General features: G+C 40.8%; 1 protein-coding gene across 1 annotated transcript in view; it reads right to left on the reverse strand.

Moving 5' to 3' along the window:
• The window catches only part of DENND4C (DENN domain containing 4C), a 2,492,302-nt gene that overhangs the window by 1,556,171 nt on the left and 915,089 nt on the right, over window positions 1–21,042 (reverse strand). Inside the window, exon 13 of the mRNA XM_044061083.1 lies at window positions 4,012–4,141. Within this exon, the coding sequence (XP_043917018.1) occupies window positions 4,012–4,141 (130 nt within the window). The remainder of the gene's footprint in view (window positions 1–4,011; window positions 4,142–21,042) is intronic.

Below are 21,042 nucleotides of genomic sequence, written 5' to 3' on the forward strand. Positions count from 1 at the left end.
CTAACAGACATTGGTGGCTCAACATTATGGAATTTTTACAAATACTGTTTATCTTAAGGAAATCTGTGCAACCTATAAGCCTTTACGGGTGCTACAGACTGTGAAAAAGGAACACGGACTACTAGCTTTTCAAACATACTTAAAAGTGTAGGAGAGCAGGAAATGTCCCCCTTTATATCACAAAGCCTTCTAATCTTCCTAAATAATTTTCTAAAGAACAGGGATTACCCGCATGACAACCAGAAATTTCCCATAATGTTTGAAGTATCCATAGACAAAATGTATTCTAGTGGTGAATCCTAGCAGCGAGAAAAAACAGAGTCCCAAGGAGGATAATGTACTAGAAGAATCAAGAAAAGGAGCTCCCTTTCTCTGTCCTTACTCTCCTGATTTTTGTGGACACCTACAAAGTTTTGCATCTCTCCATCTAGCCACAGGATCACTCCAATCCAGCGAAGATGTCACTGTAGTTCTTCTGCTGTTTTGATACAGTTTCTTGTACTAAGTTGAAAATCCTCAAGCAATTTTTTATAGTTACAAGTCTGCAGTAAGAATATGGAAGGCACTACAAAGACATAGCTTTATAGAAAACTTCAGAAGTCTTGGGTTTCTCCTCCATTGAAATCCTTTGATGTGACAAGTTCAAAGAGGGAAACAAGCATAGGAAGCTTGCTTTCTCTCCTAACACTACAGCAAGTCAAGTAAGGACAATTTTAGTACATTATAAAACTACTGCATAGGCACGTTTTCAGGAATGGTTTGAAATGTAGCACCCAAATATGAATTTGAAGTAGAACATGTGGGATCAACTTCTTTTCTTCACGTCCTTCCATTTTCTTTACTTGGCCTCATCACCTTATTTACTACCTTCTGTTTGTTACAACACTTTTTAGACCAATCCTCAAAAAATAGGGAGTTAAAGTCAGATAGAACGGATTCAGTTAGTTGTGTTAACAAATGAACAGCTTACCACAGCAAGGAAAAAGTTTAACAGAATTATGAAGGAAGATCTTAAGTGAAAAATGAACGAGTCCAGACAAAATTTACTCCACCATTAAAGTCTGATATGAACCACTGAAAATGTTAAGAATATCTGAAAACAATTTACAGCAATGCAGAATTTATCTGTGATGCCCCACTATCAAGTTAAAAAAATGTATTCATGTAGACTGAAGCTCAAATAATGAAATCGCTGGCTGGTATTTAAAAAAAATAAAAAATAAAAGACAAAGGGTTGGTAAAACAAAAAGGTAGGATTTACTGTTTCAGTGATTCTCCTGAAAAACTGTCTCAGCTTTTCTGCCTGCACCAGTTGCTCTGTCTTGACTTCCTTCTCCTTTCCCTGTCTTTTAGTCTTTTATTGATACATCTTCACTTTCCCTCTTTACCTTACTCTGCGACACCCTGCTTGTCTGTATTCCTGTGCTGACTTCTGCCCTTATCCTTCTGTCTTTATACCCATACGTTTTCCCACCCATTCTTTCATAGTTGGGGCTTCACTTGTCTCCTCCTATGCAGTCCCATTCTAGCTTGCTCACTCACCTAACTAGCAAACTTACTAAGACCTCTAACTCAAATAGCCTCTCTTTTGAAGTTCCGACATTCTTCAGCAAACTCCTCTCTAGTATCATTCCAAAGATTCTGAAGCCAAAGATCTGCCCCACAATGGAATGACAACACTGCAGTAAAATACATTCGAATACTGGCTGGCACCTGCTTACTAAAGCTCCATCCAATTAGCATGTAGCTTCATTTTTTTTTTAAGGTGCTGAAGAGAGACATCACTTTCCTCTTCTACTGGCTAGAAACCTGAACAAGTGTACCTGGTGCCCAAAACATCATGCCTCGTACATGTGTCCATCTTATATTCACCATCCACTCAGAATTCAGTCTCTGAATACAGAAGCATTCTGCATCAGTGTTCCTAGCACTAAGAAACAGGCCTCATTATTAAATGCTACTGTTACCTACATCGGAATTAACTAAAAAAACAAAAAAAAAGTTTAAAAAAATTACCTTGCAGATCCAAACTTGCTTACTTAGCTTCTGACTTTTGGTTATCACACATCTGAAGTGTTAATTTATGACTGACTGTGCATTTAAATGGAACCACCACCTGACTGTTGCACTACATGTTGGACTGTTCCACACAGAAGCATATTCTAGGCAACACATTTCTAAAAACAAGATTGCATGCTTTCCTTTGCTTCCAAGTCTGCTTCTCACTCTCTTACTCATGCTGTTCTTTTTTTGCTGCTCATATTATTGCTGTTACTCCAACTAAATTTTAAATTATTCCAAAATGATTATGGTTAAAAATGGACACAAGGTCTAGGTGACATGAATGTTCAGTAATTAAAAACACACAAAAAAATAATAGCCTAGCCCCACATCAATCAAGAATTTCTTCTTGAAAACAAAAGTCAAAACTTTGATGTTTTATATTGCAACTATTTTATGGTATTTAAAGCATTTTCGAGTAAATGCAATATGATGCATAATCATGACCCATTTTCTCACTGAATAAACACAGACAGAGACACACTTCCTACTACTTAGGAATTGTCCTCTCACTACTGTCTATTAAGTCTGTGGTGTGGGGATTTTCTGCAGCCAATGTATTGTTAGTATGTAATCGGTCAGTGAGAGGATGATGACAAAACCGCCAATTCAAAATTTTCCCATATGAAATTGATAGCTTTTTTTACTACCAAGACTGATGAGCAACTTATAAGCAGAAAAATGTAAGACTACTGCAGTACTTTCATATCATTTGGCCTCCTGCTAATGGCTGCCGCTGATAAACGCATCCAGAAACAGAAAGCTATCCTAAATGCAGACAGCATATCTGGCTCTGAGTATTTTGGTCCAAAAAAAAGGGAAAGCCACTACGTAAATCTATTCTACCCTCCCCATAAATTGATGTCAGTGATTAACCCGAATAGTAAAATATCACTGACTGGATATCAATGACATGTTATCAATTGTCAAGGAAGGAAGGCATACTTCATGCTAATCAGCAGAATGCAGCCTCCAATTCTGGAGCAAATTAAAATGATGTATCAGGACCATACCTCTCAACTGTCCCCGATTTTGACAGAAATGTTAGCTCTGTCCCTCTTAATCCCTCCTAAAACTGGTGACTTTTGGAGAAAAGGTGGTAAATTACACTTAATAAATGATGACAATAATTAGAGTTATATACTTCTTTTTAGTTCAGAAAATATGTTTTAATTCACGTTCTCTTATTCTATCAATATTTCAAGTTAATAGTACTATTATTTTAAAAGTGTCCTCGACTGCCCCTGATTATTTCTGGATTTGCCCCTGACTGGTTGGGAGTTATGGCTCCACCCATGCTTAACGGCAGCTACCAACCAAATGTAGTGGTAACAGTTCTCAAAAACACATTTGTGCATGTTAGGGAATTTAATTCAGTGGTACTTTCAGGATCAACTCTATAAATATTAAAATTAACTGCTGAGGTTCTATGCTCATTTATCAATGCGTCCCCCTTGTATGAAAGAGCATGATGTTGAATGCACTATTAGAAGGCTTACACATGGCCAAATTCCAGTAAAAAATGGGGTTTGAATAAGGTGTGCTGTTTAAGATTTTATAATGTCCACATACACAAATGCATTTAACAGCTTGTCAAGCTGTCATTCACTATGTAGCCACTATACAAAATCTACTTCATTAGTATATTAACTAGATTAGAAAAATATTTTACTCTAACTCACAGGAGGGGAAGTACTTGTAAATGTGACTTTGATGCTAAGAAAAAAGCTACTTTGACAGTTAATATAGTGAAACCAGTATCAGCTGCTGGGTTAACTTAATATCTAGTGTGAAGGTGTTAAGATTGTAATTAACAAAACTAAACGCTCACTTTCCTATAAGGACTGCAAGCTTAAAATGTCTGAACTAGAGATTTTACATTGGTAAGTAATACACTTGAAAAAGGTAACCACAATCTTAAAGAAAAAAGGGTAATCGTTATACTCTTACCTGTTTGGTTCGCTTTGCCATGAGAGATGGGCTGTCAGAAGCACTATTGTTTAGTATTCTTTTAAATGACAGCTTTGCTTCCAAAGGTCTGTCAAATAATTCATAGTTCAGCATGGGAAAGTTTGTATACCTAAAGAAAAAGGAGATATCTGACATCTACTGCATTTTATTTTACAAATGTCATAACATAAACTGTAAATACTGTAATGTAAGGTGGTTGTGGGAAAAGCGAATCAAACAACATGCATGTCTACCACTGGATGTCGTACTAACACATTTGGATATTCACTGCAAAGTTTCTTCCTCTTTCCAACCCAGAAGTCAGACAGATCAACCCCTCCATTTAGTTTAAGCTATTTCTTATAGCATGCTGGGCACTTTCAAACTGCGCATTAAAAAAAAAAAAATCAAGCCCTTAAAGTTGCTTTCGCTGTGACGTAACAGCGGAAAAAAAGGAGGAAAAAAGAAATGTAACAATCAACACTTTACTTTCACATTTTCTGGGACATCATGATGGGCTTTGGAACTTCAAAACAGCAACTGTTCTGACAAAACAGTCTTACTCCAGCAACCCGCCAAATAGAACACACACTTTCACAAGCACACACATGATAAAATAAAAAAAATAAAGAATTTGCAACAGAAGCACTACATGTTCATGTATCATTTCCCGTACAAGTTTATTCACACACATTAATGAATTCACAATCATTATCGATAAAAATTTCAAAATCTGTGGTGGTGGTGGTGCTGCGGTAGCGTTGTCGCCTCACAGTAAGACGCTGTCCGGTTCGATTCTCAGCTAGAGCGCCTTCTGCGTGGAGACATGCGTGAATGGGCGTACCTTCATTGAAGGTTGTGCGTCAGGGCTGGTAACTCGGCACGTAAAAATCAACTACCAATTCTTAGCAGACCAGAGTTCCGCTGTGGCGACCCCTAACTGGGAAAAGCCAAAAGACGCATCATCATAATCGATAAAAATGTCAAAATTTTCCAGTCATCTTTAAACATTATACATCTTCCTTACAACTTCAAAATTAGTCTTTATGTCATTCCTTCACATTTTTAAACTACCACCAACCTTCCCACATTACTTGTCCTCTACACCACTACTACATATATATTTGCCATTTATTTTTATTCACTTACAGACAGTAGGACACGGGGGAAAGAATACAGAAATTTGCAGGAGGGTGGTTGGAGAGCACCATATCAACTTCTTTAGAGCATATTTGTAGAATTGTACAAATAATTTCACTACATTGGAGAGTCATTACACCAGGAATGGGTGACAACAGAATAATGTTATATATCCAACTGGACCAAATCAAGCGTGTCAAGCTGATACAAAAGCAAAGTGGGGAGCTTTGCATGGGGTATATATATATATATATATATATATATATATATATATATATATATATATATATATTGTGTGCCAAGTGCTCTTTTTATTTATTTATTTATTTTTGAGAGAGAGAGAGAGAGACAGAGAGAGAGAGAGGAATGTTGGGGAAGGTGCTTAGCCATGAGTAGGTAAGGTACGTTAGGTAGCAGGAGCAGACGTACACTGATGGTGACGGGCACCGTGACTGGGGATAGGCAAGGGACCACAGAAGTGCATCCATGTCTAGCTTGAGAACAGTGAGAAGTTAGCCCTCACCCTCAGAACTATCATCACTGTCTCCTGTGTCAGCTGCCTGGGTCAGTACCAAACGTGGCATCATTTTGGCAGTATGATGTAGGACCTTTTTAACCCTGAAGCCTCTCTCTATAATGCCCTCCAGCAGCAGTCAGCTTGTGTCGGGTGACAAAATTGCCGCATCCATTACTTCATCTCCCACAGGGTACCACAGCATCAGCCGCTGGGGCAGAGCTACCTGATGCATGTGGAGCAAGAACAGCATGAGTTGCGGAGACAACTCTGACAGGTTGTGACCCAGATGTGCTGGGTATCTGCGCTATCTGTTGAGGTATGGTGGGCTGAAACCCAGTGACTGGTCTACCTCCCTGTGCCAATGGTCAATTGTTTTCAGGAGCATTGTATTAAAAAATAAAGAAATAAAGAAAAAAAAATTAAAGGAGAGATAAAGGGTGGGGGAGACGAGAGCTAATCAATGCCATGTCACATTAATTATTTTAACACATAAAACAATATGACAAATACATAAGTAACCACATCCAGATATGAATGGAAGGCGTGTGTGTCATAAAAATCAGTCACAATAATATATGACTAATAGAATCATGCATTTCACTCTGCCACGTCAGACAGCTCTTTTCTATGGTAAAAACTGCATTTGCAATTACTGAATCCAGTATTGAAGTTAAAGTATCGAATATCTGCTTTTAGGTATTGAACCCACATACAATTAATCTGATGAATTCACTGCCTAATGCAATAACCAAGAGCTATTGATATAAAAGGTAAGGTATGCCTGCTCAAGACGATATACAGTGATGGACTAAGATGACGGCTGTGGCTTGCAATCATTACAGATACAAACTTCCCACTGTCTCTCTGAGATCAGTCAGTCTTCTCCTGATACACCTCACGGTTTTCTGCAATCTATGCAGCAGTGGTAAAGTAAAAAAAAGAAAAAAAAAATATGAAAGCATAATAACTGTCTGGCTGATTAACGCCATATCACAGACAGGTTATGGGTCACTACACAAACTGAGGTGTGTTTGCATTCCTCAGTTCATCCTCACATCAGTTAAGGAGGTCCCCTCTTGTACTTTTTCATGTCACTGTAGTGGTGACTACATTGCTCCCCAGTGCGTGGGATGCCAGTTGAACTGCAGACAGCCTTGGCAAAGCCATTCCAAACCGCAAACTTATACCGAGACCCAGTATATTCCCACTGTAGTAGCCTCCAGTTGCAGTGCTTCATAATGAGTGTTACAAAAATCCTCAAACACCCTACCTTTTTGCTCTAAATGGAACACAATCTCTACCAACACCAGCCACGTCCGCAGCCGTCAAGTCAGAAATGCAGAAACTTGTGGGCAAATACACAACCTTGTCAACTGTATTTTCACGACTGGAACACAGTAATGGCTTGCCAGACACATTGGCGGTGAGTACATCAAAAGCATGGCACTGAGATTTGTCTATGTGTGATGAGACATGTTCCAGTGTTAAACCCAGTTATGCTTTGTTGTGTTGGTTACAATCTTTTTTTTTTTTTTTTTTTTTTGAGGAAAAATGGTATGACTACTGATATATTAGAATGCTGGGAGTTGGACACTAGTAAGATTATGAAGTGCCACCTGGGAGTAGAACCAAAGAGAAAAAAAAAGCATAAAATGTTAAACTTTATTGATTAACTGTCACTGTTACATCAGAACTTACTTATTACCATGGTAATTAGAGGTACATTAATTTAAGACTGACTGTACAAATACTTGAGAGATGCTTTATGTGACTTAGTCATGGAACTGCATTTATATATGGCAATGCTTGTTTTTGAATACAACTCAGATGCATGTAGTTGCATGACCAGAGTAAGACATGTTGGGTTAGATTACATAAATACTTAACACATACTTATATGAAATATCTCATAATTAGAACAAAAATGTTGTGCAGACCAGAAATAAGTATGTGCATTCTACATTAAATATCAGCACTGTCATGTTTAACAATTTACACATTATACTGGGGTCCTATAGCAAGAAATAATTATACATTTCTTGCAATAAACAGTTATGACACTCCTGCACATTCACTGTAACACTGAATCAAAATGTTCTGACAAATGGGCATCCTGACACCATCTGTAAAAGTATCTGTCAGACAGATTTGAACTCCGCATCACCTGCCTTTGCTTTTAATGATCACTGCACTTGCACCTTTGTGCCACAAGGAAAGTTATCTGACAGGTTAAATTTATTTACAGAGTACTATCCAGAGTGCTGATGTTCAGTGCAAACTTCTCCCCCCCCTCACCAAAAGGGCAAATATCTATCCCAACAGAGTGCTGCCCCCCTGACATCTCAGATGCTCAGGTAAGAGCCGCCCTCTCCAAAGCAAAAAACACAGCATCAATGGGACCAGATGGTGTCCTGGGCTGCGTCCTATATGAACGCCAAGAAGAGCTAAACCCAAACATAAAACTACTGTTCAATCTTAGCCTTACTACAGGATATGTACCCAAAGAGTGGCGTACAGCAACAGTGGTCCCTCTCCACAAAGGTGGTGCCTCAACGGATCCTGGAAACTATCGCCCCATAAGCCTGACTAGCTTGGTCTGCAAAGCTATGGAAAGGATCATCATGGACCTCATAAATAAAGATATTGGGGACCTACAGACACTGGATCCTACCCAGTTTGGCTTTAAGGGCAGATCCTGCCTCTTAAACCTGGTTGATTTCTTTGAAACAGTCACCAAGGCCATTGACGAGGGGAAGGTGGTCCACACAGCCTACCTGGACCACGCAAAAGCCTTCGATACAATACCCCACTTGGGCATTATATATAAGCTCACCAGCTTAAATATAAACCCCTATGTCACTAGATGGGTTGCAAACTGGCTCAAGGACAGAACCCACATGGTTAGAATTGCTGGAGCCATGTAAGACTCCAAACCAGTTACAAGTGGCATCCCACAAGGCTCAGTCCTGGGAACTCTCTTGTTCGGTATATATTTCTCGGCAGTACAGGCCAACACGGAAGGACTGTGGCTGACCAAGTTCGCAGATGACTGCAAACTGGGTGCCATAATCAACTCTCCAGCCGACACAAGCATCCTCCAAAAGGGCCTCATAGAAACAGACAACTGGTGCCAGAGCCATGGCCTCAAGCTAAATGCCAAAAAGTGTATAGTCATCCCCTTTGGCAAAAACAAAGTGCCCACAAATTACCACATAGGTGGTAATCCATTAAGTACAGAAGACGCCATTAGGGACCTGGGGACCCAAGTTGATAGCAATCTCTCATTTGACAACCACGTGGCCAAAGTGGTTAGAAAAACATTTTATATAGCCCACCTAATCATGAAGGGATTCACATCTAGATCAGGAGAGGACATCGTGCCTCTTTACTCATCCCTCATCAGGCCCATAATTGAGTACAATGCCCCTTTTGGATGTACCTTACCAGACACCTGCAGCAACTGGAAAGGCCCCAAAAGTACCTCACCAAGAGGATCAAAGGGCTCAAACAGATGCCATATGCTGCCCGGTTAAAGAAACTCCAGCTCTACTCAGTGGCATACCGCCTGCTCAGAGGTGATCTGTGCCTGACGTATAAAGCCATGTCCAACCCGGAATTAATGGACATGCTGCACCTCAGAAAATCCAAATCCCATCGAGCTACACGCTCGAGAGACTTGAACCTCAGCACTGAAATAAATAGGACATGCTGGAGGGACAGATTCATAACCCAGAGGCTCCCTTCACTCTGGAATAAAATCCCAGACCAGGTTAGGCAGAGTCCCACACTGACTCTCTTCAAGAGGAATCTTGATGAGTGGATGGGAGATCATAGGTTTACCCCGGCTATCACTTCTGTCTCACTGTTAGACAGAGGCACAGTATACTAACCTCAAAAAAAGGCATAGCAAAATTAATTTAAAATGGGTGGCGAAAGCCAAACACACTCTGGCTAGGCTTATAAATGCCCTAGGGCAGATAGCCTAGTATGAACCTATGAACCTGACGCAGGTCCAGTATCATAACAATGTGTGCAATATGTAGGCCATGTGAAATTGTCTGGGAACATATAGCTACAGGGGTGGGGGCCTGTAAACAAACCACCAGTGACTGCAAATTAAGAGTTCCTGTCCTATGTCAGAGGCCACAGACACCTCTTTAGAGGATTCAAACAGAATTGTTGATGTTGGTTCTGACATGGAGGACAACACCAATGTGCATATAATGCAGAAAGTACAGTTGTGTAAAATCTTACCATAATAGTAGATGTCATCCTTTTTCACTGTTGCAGTATTCTTTGCCTACGGGACTGCAAAGGACAGTCCAGTGTCTGGCCAGTATACCAAAGCCTTTAGTTCTGATTAGCACTGTATGTTACATGTATGCTCCTACTGAAACCATAGGCATAAAGGTGATGTGCGGACACACACACACAACTGAAAAAACAACCAGGAGGAACAGTATACTCTCAAGGACAAGCAGGAACATGTGCATCTAGAAGGAAAAAAGGAAGAGGAACCCTCAGCCAGGAGGGCAACAAAAATACAAGGCAAGAGCTAGGAACACAGGGGATAGGGGGGCGGATACTGCAGTAGCGAAGAGAAGAACATCCACTGTTATGATAAGATTTTATACAACTGTATTATGTCCTTCCATATTGCTGCTGATGTATTCTTTAACTAAGAGAAGAGTACAAGAGCTTAACAGAAAGTCTGGAAGGAGTAAGGCACAGAAGCATCTTCTACAAACCCATGCAGGATAGCCCTGGCAAAGTCTGTTCTGACCCTGGAAATAATATCACACTTGTAATGCTTAGTGAAAGTATGAACAGAGGACCAAGTAGCAGCTCTAAGGAGGGATGTGGTATTCAGACCTTTGAAAAAGGCACCAGAGGAGACAACTGCCCTAGCAGAATGTACCTTTACAAATGAGGAATGACATTTGCCATGAAAAGAACAAAAAAAAGGAAATGCCCTTAGAAATTCAGGAGTAGATGACTTGATTAGAAACAGCAAACCCAAGGTCCTAGGATGAAAGAAAACAAAAAGTTACTGAGATTTGTCAATAACCTTAGTTTTATCCAAACAATATATGAATTGCCTGTGCAAATCCAAGGTGTGAAAAACCTTCTCACTGGCAGACTGCTGAGAAGAAAAAAAGGGAAACGAAAAGACCAATTAGGGGACAACTCAGTGACCAGCATGGGCATAAAAGAAGGATTAGTATAAAGTGACATCCTGTATCTGTGAAAAACTAAGAATGGAGGAATTGAATTACAGTCTTCCAAGTACAATCTTATAAGGAAGCTTTAGAAGCAAGCTCAACAGGAGCCTGGCTCAAATTTTCAAGTACAAAACTGAGGTCACAGGAAGGCAGAATAGGTTTCCTGGGAGGCTTGATATGAAAGATGCCTTTGTGAAATTCCTTGACCTCAAATCTAGAGACCAGAGGAGAAGTCAAAGGCAGACAAACAGAAACTGATAACAGGTGAGCTTTATCTGAAGAATATGTCAACCCAGTATGGAGCAGATCACACAAGTAACAGAGAACCAGAGGAACCTCCACACACTGGGGATTCTGATGGTGACAGAGGCAACCAGACAGAAAAATTGCTTCCATTTCGACATGTAGAATTTTTCTGGTAGTGGGTTTCCTGGTCTCCAGCAGAACCCACAGCAGGTCTGCAAAAAAAGGTGCCTAAAAGGGATGACAACCCTATCACACACAGTGCCAGTCGAAGACTGGATAGGTGAGGATAGACAAGAGATCCCTTGCCTGTGTAAGATGCACCCAGTGAGGTAATCTGTGGTGATTGTCCCTGGCCAAATGAGAAAGAAGGGAGAACCAATATTGTCAGGGCCAAGATGGAGTCACCAGCAAGACTTTGGGAAGAGTCCTGCCTTGTACAGTACTCATGGCAACAGAGGAAAGGGGGAAATTCATAAAGGAAAATCCCTTTCCAAGGAAAAGACAGGGCATCCACTTTCCAAGCCAGAGGACTTGTGAGTCTGAAACAGAATAGAACAAGTTGTCTGTTCAGGGGCCGGAGTGGGGTGGGAAGATCTACCTGAGAAATACCCCAATGATGGATAATGTCCAGGGACACATCCCTGAAGTATCCATTCATGAGCTTCTGTACTGGACCTGCTCAAAGAATATACCACTACATTGTTCTCTGAGATAATGTAAACTGCCTGTACAGTCACTTGATGCTGGATAGCCATATCACAGACCTGAAGAGCTAGTCTGCAAAAAAGATTGGACCTCGAACGTCAGAGAGGCCACTGGAGGCAAACCATCCCCTAATATGTTTGCAAAAAGCTCCTAAGTGGGAAATGAAGCTTGAAAAAGAAGTCCCATTTTGAGAGATTGTCGATGACTCCACCACTGAATCTTGACCTTGAATTAAGGAAGAAAAGGCACCAGGAACTCCAGAGGGTGGCAACGCTGAAGCCACACTAATTTGAGATACCACTGAAGTTTTTTCATATGGAAAAAAATACAAAACTGCAGAATAGTTGGAACCAAAAGCTTTACTGGTGCATCCGGTACCACAGCTTACACCTTCAAGGAATGTTCAATACACCAAGCAGCATGTGTTTAAATACATCATTAATTGATATTTAAAGCCACACATTGCATATATTTTCTAAAATGCCTATATTCACGGTAAATATTATATTTTTTAAATAATCTACAAGACAAAATTCCATGGTATTCCCTAACACAAGAAACGATTTACAAACTTGTTTAACAAGCTGTTAGAATACTAATATAATAACAGAACAAGAAAGAAAAGGTTTGTCCTTTATCCCACATTTAAATTTATGTCAAGATTGAAACCCCCTGGATGTAAGGTGCTAAAATTAATAATACATTTAGTTTCTAATAACATTAATCTATTCACAAATTCCTCTCCCTGACAAACATTACGCTTGGCTAACACACTAAGAAAAAGTGGAATCTGAGCCACCATGATATTTCATGAAATGTTCCGCTACATGACTTTCCAATCTGCCCCTCCTAATGTCTCTTACATGTTCCATAATTCTTTTTTTCACTGCCCTTTTGGTTTGCCCAATACACCACTGAAATGAGTAGAATCATGTCGAACATTAAAAATGGGAAGGAGCTCTCAGACAAGATAGGAGGTGTGAAATGGTCAAATGAATACTAATGGGCTATTGCGGACGCCAAATCACTATATACAAGTAATTAAGAACAGATGGGGTTTGGAAGCGGTCAACAGCATGCTAGGGGAAGGTCCACAAGCAGATTTTTAATACGTTTGTTGGAATTCTCCTTGACCCACAATTGCTTTAATTTTGGGAACAAATGCTTTTTCAAAAGGAAGGGACTGCAATGGGGGCTTCATTTGCCCCTGTTTATACAATTATGTTTATGAATTACTTTGAGAATTCATATAGCTACAGTTCTGGATTTTACAAACAAAAAGTAATTGTATTTAATAGGTACATGGACGATTTGATTTTTATTTGTGGGGGGAGAATAGAAGAATTTCAGGATTTCATGTTGTATTTGCAGGGTAATCACTTTGGTTTGGAATTCACATTTCATACCAGCAGGGAAAAAGTGCAATATTTATATTTAGAATTCTTTGTGGGGGAAGATCTAACAGTGGAATTTAGGCCCTTTGTGAAGGCAACAGCTGTTGGGGCCGCCACAGTGGTTAGCATTGTCGCCTCACAGCAAGAGGTTCTCTGGTTCGATCCTCGGCTGGGGTGCCTTCTGTGCGAAGTCTGCATGTCCTCCCTGTGGTCGCGTGGGTTTCCTCCGGGTGCTCCAGTTTCTTCCCACATCCCAAAACATGCTGCAGGTGGATTGGACACTCTAAATTGGCCCTAGGTGTGAGTGCGTGCGCGTGTGTGTGCCTTCTGTGGAAGGTTGGGCACCAGGCTGGCAACTCGACACTGTAAAACTCCACTGCCAATCATGAGCGGACAGGTGATCCACTGTGGCGACCCCTAACCGGGAAAAGCCGAAAGAAGAAGAAGTGAAGGCAACAGCTCTTAATTTTCTCAAGGCTGTCAGCATGCACCTCCCCCCATTTGGTAGTATCCTTACATTATGGTGAATATCTTCAGATAGCGATTAACACTTCAGATAAATCAAGGTTGGATGTAGAATTTGAGAGGGTTAGGAATAAACTTTACAGTAGAGGTTATGATTATGATGAAGCTATTTTAAATACAGCTGAGAATAAGGTTAAAAAAAAGTGTTGGGGTTGGCTCACACTGAAGTAGTAAGGGGTCCATTGAATAGAAAAGAGGGAGTTCATGAATTTGGAAAAGGGGAAGACAAAGACAAAATATTTTTTGTGGATAAATTTTCACCTTTCTCAGAGACTGAGGAAACTAGTGAATAGATTCTGGCCTATTATTAACAATGATGCAAGCCTCAGGAAACTGTTTCCGGATAAGGTAACTTTCTCCTACAGTAGATTCATGATAGGTTGTGGATGTCTTCCAGTTCAGTGGTATATTGGGTAAACCAAAAGGGCAGTGAAAAAAAGAATGATGGAACATGTAGGAGACATTAGGAGGGGAAGACTGAAAAGTCCTGTAGCAGAACATTTCATGAAATATCATGGTGGCACAGATTCCACTTTTTCTTAGTGTGTTAGCCAAGACTAATGTTTGTCAGGGAGAGGAATTTGTGAATAGATTAATGTTATTAGAAACTAAATGTATTAATTTTGGCACCTTACATCTGGGGGGGGGGTTAAATCTTGACATCAATTTAAATGTGGGATAAAGGACAAACCTTTTCTTTCTTGTTCTGTTATTATTAGTATTATAGCAGCTTCTTAAACAAGTTTGTAAATCTTTTCTTGTGTTAGGGAACACAATGGAATTTTCTCTTAAATAGATTTAAAAAATACAGTATTTAACGTGACTATAGGCATTTTAGAAAATATGGGCAATGTGGCTTTAAATATTTTTATTTATAAAGGATGGGAATTGTTAAATTAAATAAGTATTTAATTAATTGATCAATTAATGATGTATTTAAACACATGCTGCTTGGTGTATTAAACATTCCTTGAAGGCGTAAGGCGTGGTACCTGATGCACCAGTAAAGCTTTTGGTTCCAACTGTTCTGCAGCCTGGCAAGAGGGAGCATGAAAATGGTGAAAGCACGATTCCCAAGACTCTGAGAAATTTGCTGGCCATGACAAATGCTAGAGGAGGAAGGGAGTGGAAAAAGGTCATCAAAGCCAGAGCCTTGGTTGCAGGCAGGGATACCAACAAGGGAACCGGTTGAAGCCTACATCTGAGGAAAAAAATGATCCTGGGAAGGTGTCAGAACTGATTATTTCTGAAGGTTTATGAAGAGTCCCAGACTGTGTAATAGACAAGCAGTAAACTGGCGATCCTGAAAGAGAGTGCTGAGATTATCAGCTTGAATAACCAGATCATCTAGACAAGGAAAAATATAAATACCTCGAAGCCTGCAAAAAGCAATGAGAAGTGCAAGTCATTATGGTAAATACCTTTGGGGAAATACAGGCTAAATGGCAAAGCAGAGAACTGAAAATGCAAAGAGACCGAGAAATGTAAAAAAATTCCTGAAAAGAAAATGGATGGGGATGTGAAGATATGCATCCCTGAAATTCAGAGACACCAGAAAGGCCTGAGGAAGTAGAAGTGGAAAATATGTCTGAAGGGATAACATCCAAAAGGAAGGAATCTTGAGAACTGGTCTCCATGTACCCTCCTTTTGTTGGACCAAAAACATTCTGAAATAAAAACTCTTCAATACCTGGGTGGGAGGCACAACTTGAATGGTGCCTTGATCCAACAGACAATGAAGAACCTCTGGGAAATGAGAAAGCTGTTCCCAAGAAGGTTGCAGAATGCCTGAAAAGAGGAAGGGAGTTCCAAACCATGAAATATTCCTGATGGATAATGGATGGAACCCAAGATTCTGAAGTGATTCATAGCCAATTTGGAAATAAATAGGGAAAGGCCAATGGACAAAGAACCCTGGTCGAGGGAAGGAGAAAGTAAACTGTCAAATAAATCCAGGCTTGTCTTGAAAAAATTGTTTCTGGGAGGCAGAAGTCTGAGTAGACTAAGCAGGTGACATATGCCTAGAACCCTTCTTCCCCTTTGGAGGAGGGTGGGATTGCCTACAAACAAAGGCAGACCTGGAAGAATAGTTCCTTTGAAGTTTAGGAATAGGAGAGACAATAATTCATTTCAGCTCTGCTCCTGTCCTGGAAGGACTTGAAAGGGCATTAGCAGCAGATCCAAAATGACTTGTTATCCAAAGGAGCATCCAAAACTGATGTTATCAGGCGGATTATAAAATTGAAGCCAAGAATAACAACTCATAACTGAACCAAAGGCAGCAGCCCTGGAAGAAGCATCAGCTGCATCATAGCTGCAATTAAGTGAATGGTGGGCAACTTGCAAAGTGGAGTCCAGCAGGGAAAGGGCCAAAGCCTTCCCCTCAGAGTGAGGAACGTCAGACACAACCTTAGAAACTTGAGAAAGGAGAGCAAAAGCATACCTGGTCATGGGAGTATAGCAGTTGACAGCCCTAAAGGACAAGGTGGCAGTAGTGTAAACCTTCTTGCCCAACCTTTCCATGGCCCTAATATCGTTGTCAGAAAGCAGCAGCTTGGTGGAAGGCAGTAACATGGACGGCTTGTCAGAAGAGGCTTACACTACAGAAGGGACAGCAGAAGGTAATTTATAAAGAAATTTACACTGCTCGGGTACCCTGTAAAACTTATCCAGCTTTTTAGGTGTAGGAGGCAGAGTGTCACAGCCTACAAAAGTTGCAGAAAAGGTATCTTAAAGAGCATCCAGAACAGGAGGAACAGCAGAAGGTTTGGAAGACTCCATCTGTAGGAGCGAATACCTTTTCTGAACATCTGAGACCTGGGAACAATCTGTTTTAAAATAATCCATCATCCTGACAATGGTATCCCCCCCCAAAGGAGAGTCTGGACTGAAGGAATTTTCCTCCTCTGAGCTATACTCCAAGGGAGAAGGGATAGGAGTAGAATAAGCTAGGGATTCTTCCCTGAGTCCAGATCCTCTTCTGAGGAATTCAATTCCCTAGGCCTCTTGAGTGGAGTGGAAAACCAGGGGGAGCCAAAAACAGAGATCCCTTGAGAAGGCTTAAGGGCCATCAAAGCACTGAATAAACTCTGAAACCCTACCATCCTTCACAACAGGGGAAATATCCTGTATCTTTTGTTTCTTTTTCTGCAGGATGTCTGCATTAAACACCCTTGGAAGCTCAGACTCCAGAAGCAACTCTAACAGTTGTAGGAATCTCCTCCCACAAAATCTGAGGAATCCATCTTGGTCCCTCAGATATCAGTAGAGGTTCCCCCTTAACAGGCCAGTACAGATGCTTGAAAACCCCCAGAGGATGTGCAAGAAGCTGGATCCATGCCAACCAGTGATGGGGGTGTGGCACAGGAATCCCAAAACAAGCAACAGTCAGTCTTCAGGTATTTCACCAGCCTCAAAACAGATATCTAGGGGAAGCTGGACAGCAGCTGGATAAGGCCTGACTTTTTTGATGATTTTCTTGGGAGATGGTTGGCCCTTGGGACAGGAGGATTCCAACACAGCACCCTGAGCAAACAACTTAAGATGCTGGTTCTCCAGGTGTATGGACAGAGGAAAGGCAACAATGGAGAGACAAATGCCTGACAGACAGAACACTGCACATGACTGGGGGAAGCACCCAAACAAACAAAAGACACTGGCTGTGACTATCTTTAAGGAGAACCTGCCTCCCACACTGACATTTTCCCTTTCTAGATGACATGAGCACAATAAGAAAAGGAAGAGAAGAAACCCCAATGGGGCACTTATCTGAAAAAACAGCTTGGTAACCAGTGCAGCAGAAGGCGTTTAGACTGGCAGCAAAGAAGTTCAGACTGTGTATGTGTGTGTGTGTGTGTGTGTGTGTGTATGCCAACTTTATGCCCTATCCCTTTCATGAGGAGCATACACGTGACGTACGGCACCTATAACAACTAAAGGCTTTGGTATACTGGACGGACATTGAGCTACCACTGGCAGGAGATCCCTTAGGTAAAGAACACTGCAACAGTGAAGAGGAGAACATTTTTCAAGTATGCAGCACAATTCAAACATTCACACTCACTTCTTTGGTGTTAGGCTAGCACTTGTGTTCATACTTCTCAACCTCTTAGCACTAGAATCTGCACAAAGCCAAAAAATGCAGGGACAGAGGCCCCAAAAATAGAGACATATTTTAAATACTGCTCTTACAGACTAAGAAAGTTGCTAGAATAAAAGGCACTGCATTAGCATGCATTTTCTGAAGGACATAAAGTCTGAATCTCAAATATTTGTCATTATTTAATGACTTCAGTCTTCAAAAATTTTCCTAAAAAACAAATTTTACGAGGAACAGCCCTAAAACATGAGGCAAAAATCTGTACATTCTGCAAAAATCCGGACACCTGAGAGGTATGCTCATGTAATTCCCCTCCACCACCCTGTGCAAATGATGACCGTGCACTGCCCTTTGCCCATTTCTAATGTACTTAAAGTTGCATATATGTGTGGGAAAGTGAAATGCTTGATGCATATTAGTGTGCAAAGTCCACGGGTGGATAACAGCAGTCATACAGTATTACTGACACTACTGTACATAGAACAGATGTCTCATCTTAGGGAATATAACATCTTGCACATGGGACTAAGCAGTTAGCTTCCCCCATCCCCCAAAAACAGTTGCCACACTTACCTTGAGCCTCAGATGAGGGTGGAAGAGGCTGCATATTTGCTATACTGTTTCCTTGTCTACCTGGTTTTATTGTACAAATTTCTGTATGATGCAGTCCATACTAAGTCAAACAGGGTATAAAAAAACATTCTTGGCACAGGACTGGCAGTAGCAGCAACTTTAATTAAAGCCTGATGCACATACATCTTTACAATGGCAGCAGCAACTGCTAACCTCTTTTTTTCGTCCTAAAGGTAACTGGCTGTAATCCAGAGAGTTTTGGATTTTAGGGCAAATGGCCACACTGAGTGTACACAACTGCTTTAAAGCTTCATGAATTTTCTCAGTCATGTTGGATGGGTTAATTAGAATTTAATTCTGCTAATTATGCTTTCATTAGCATATTCTGCTTTTACTTTTGTTTGGCAACTTTAAACTAATGTACAGCCATTTAATGATTACAAAATAGTTGGCTATCACATGCTCAGTGCACCGCATACACAATAACTGCACTTAGTGTAGCTGCTAATGAATCTGTCCCAGAGTCTTTCGTAACTCGCATCTCCAAGTAATTAATTTTAGGTCCCCATAAATATAAGTATTACTAAACAATATCATGTAGGCAAAAAATCTGTTATTACTACTTTTATTTTATCTTTATTTATCTAGTATCCCAAATGTCTAAAATGTGTTCAAAATAGTCCACAACACTAGGACATCCTTTTCTGGATCAGTCAAATGCAATGAATCTGAGAAAAAAATAAGTTATCTACTCACCATAATGTTCCATCACAGTTGCCCATTTTTATTGCTCTTCAGCTGATGGGTTTGGATCAGAGACTCAGATCTGACTCATCCATTTCTACCAGATTATTCAATCCAAGAACTCTCAAGCTCCTCTCTTTACCCATAATGCCCCACCAACCGAACATCCCTCAGATCGAGATTCCTGCCCCTAGATATAAAAAGAAAAAAGTTATGTACCTACCATAACGTTCCATGTTAGTTGTCTTCTTCTCGCCTTCTTTCTTGCTGGTTGGGGATTGGAGCCGATCCTAGGCTCCGACTCGGCCATCTTCAATAGCTCGACAGCTGTTTACTGGCTCGAGGCTACCCCATATCCCATGATGCCTGGAGCTAGCTACCCAGATCTCGTTTGATAAAGCTATTCCAGACATAATTAAGGAAGAATTCTGCCCTAGTAACCCCTTGGGCCTAGCTGTGAAGCTATCTAAGCAGAAAAAGGACAACCAGAGAAGGCTCAGCCAATGAAATCTGAAAGAGGGAGCGCCTCTCGATCCACTAGGATAGCGGGATGGAGGGTGGGACGCAAAAAAGAAGGCGAGAAGAAGACAACTAACATGGAATGTTATGGTAGGTACATAACCTCTTTATGTTAAGTTGTCTATCTCGCCTTCATTCTTGCTGGTTGGGACAGAATCCCTAGCACCTACTATCCTGGGTGGGTCATTGGAACAAACTCTTCAGAACAGTGGAACCAAAATCCGCTCGGTTTCTGGAAACAATGTCTAGTTTATAATGAGAAATGAAGGTATGTAGGTTAGTCCACATAGCAGATGCACAGATAGATTCCATAGGCAACCTAGATTGGAAGGCCACCGAGGGGGCTAAGGCCCTAGTAGAGTGGCCTTTTGGTTTGATAGAAAATTCTTTGTTTCTCAGCTCATAAATGAATGTAATAATGTGAGATAACCACCTAGATAATGTTACTTTTGAGACTGGAAGGCCTTGTCTGCCCTCAGCATAGGAAAGGAAAAGTTGGTCCGACTTCCTGATGTCCTTTGTCCTATGCAAATAAAAACGCAGTTGTCTGTGAACATCCAACTGGTGTAATTTATATTCTGCCTTGTTGGTGTGATTAGGAAAAAACACAGGAAGGTCTATGGACTGATTTAAATTATTTTGCGAACAGACCTTAGGAAGGAAGGATTTGTCCTTAGAGCGACCCTATCATTATGAAAAACTAAGTACGGAGGACGAATACATACAGCCTGAAGCTCCGAAACACGTCTGGCAGAAGTAATGGCTACCAGAAAGAGAGTCTTCCATGATAAAAACTTAATGGATCAAGTACCAAATTTAGATCCCACAGAGGTGGGGGATCTCTCACTGGGAGCCTAAGCAGAGTGGTCCCTTTGAGGAAGACTTTACACAGCTTATGAGACAATGTTGTTAGAAGACAGCCAAATGTGAAAATTCGAAATGGCAGCTAACTGAACCCTGATTGTAGCAGCAGCGGAACCAGAATGAAAGAGTTCCGCTAAATATTCCAAAATCTAGTGGACAGGGGCTGAAAAGGGGTCTATATTCTAAGCCTCTGCCCAGCAAGAAAAACATTTCCACTTGCTAGTATAAGTTTTCCTAGTTGTGGATTTGTGTGATGAGATAATAATTTCACGCACAGAGGAGGAAATATTAGGAAGCCTGGCAAAGGTTGGAAGTAGAGCAACCAAGCTGTGAGCTGGAGTGTTTAAAGGGATCGATGCAGTCTGCCCGACTGATGAATCAGTAGATCTAGAATAAGATCCAGAATCCAAGGCAAGTCGAGAAGTTAATGATGCAGGAATGGGAACCATATCTGTCGAGGCCAGTAAGGGGCAATGAGGATCA

This window comes from Protopterus annectens, chromosome 2.part0, assembly GCF_019279795.1.
Source record: "Protopterus annectens isolate FY-2018-M chromosome 2.part0, PAN1.0, whole genome shotgun sequence".
Taxonomy (NCBI): Eukaryota; Metazoa; Chordata; order Ceratodontiformes; family Protopteridae; genus Protopterus; species Protopterus annectens.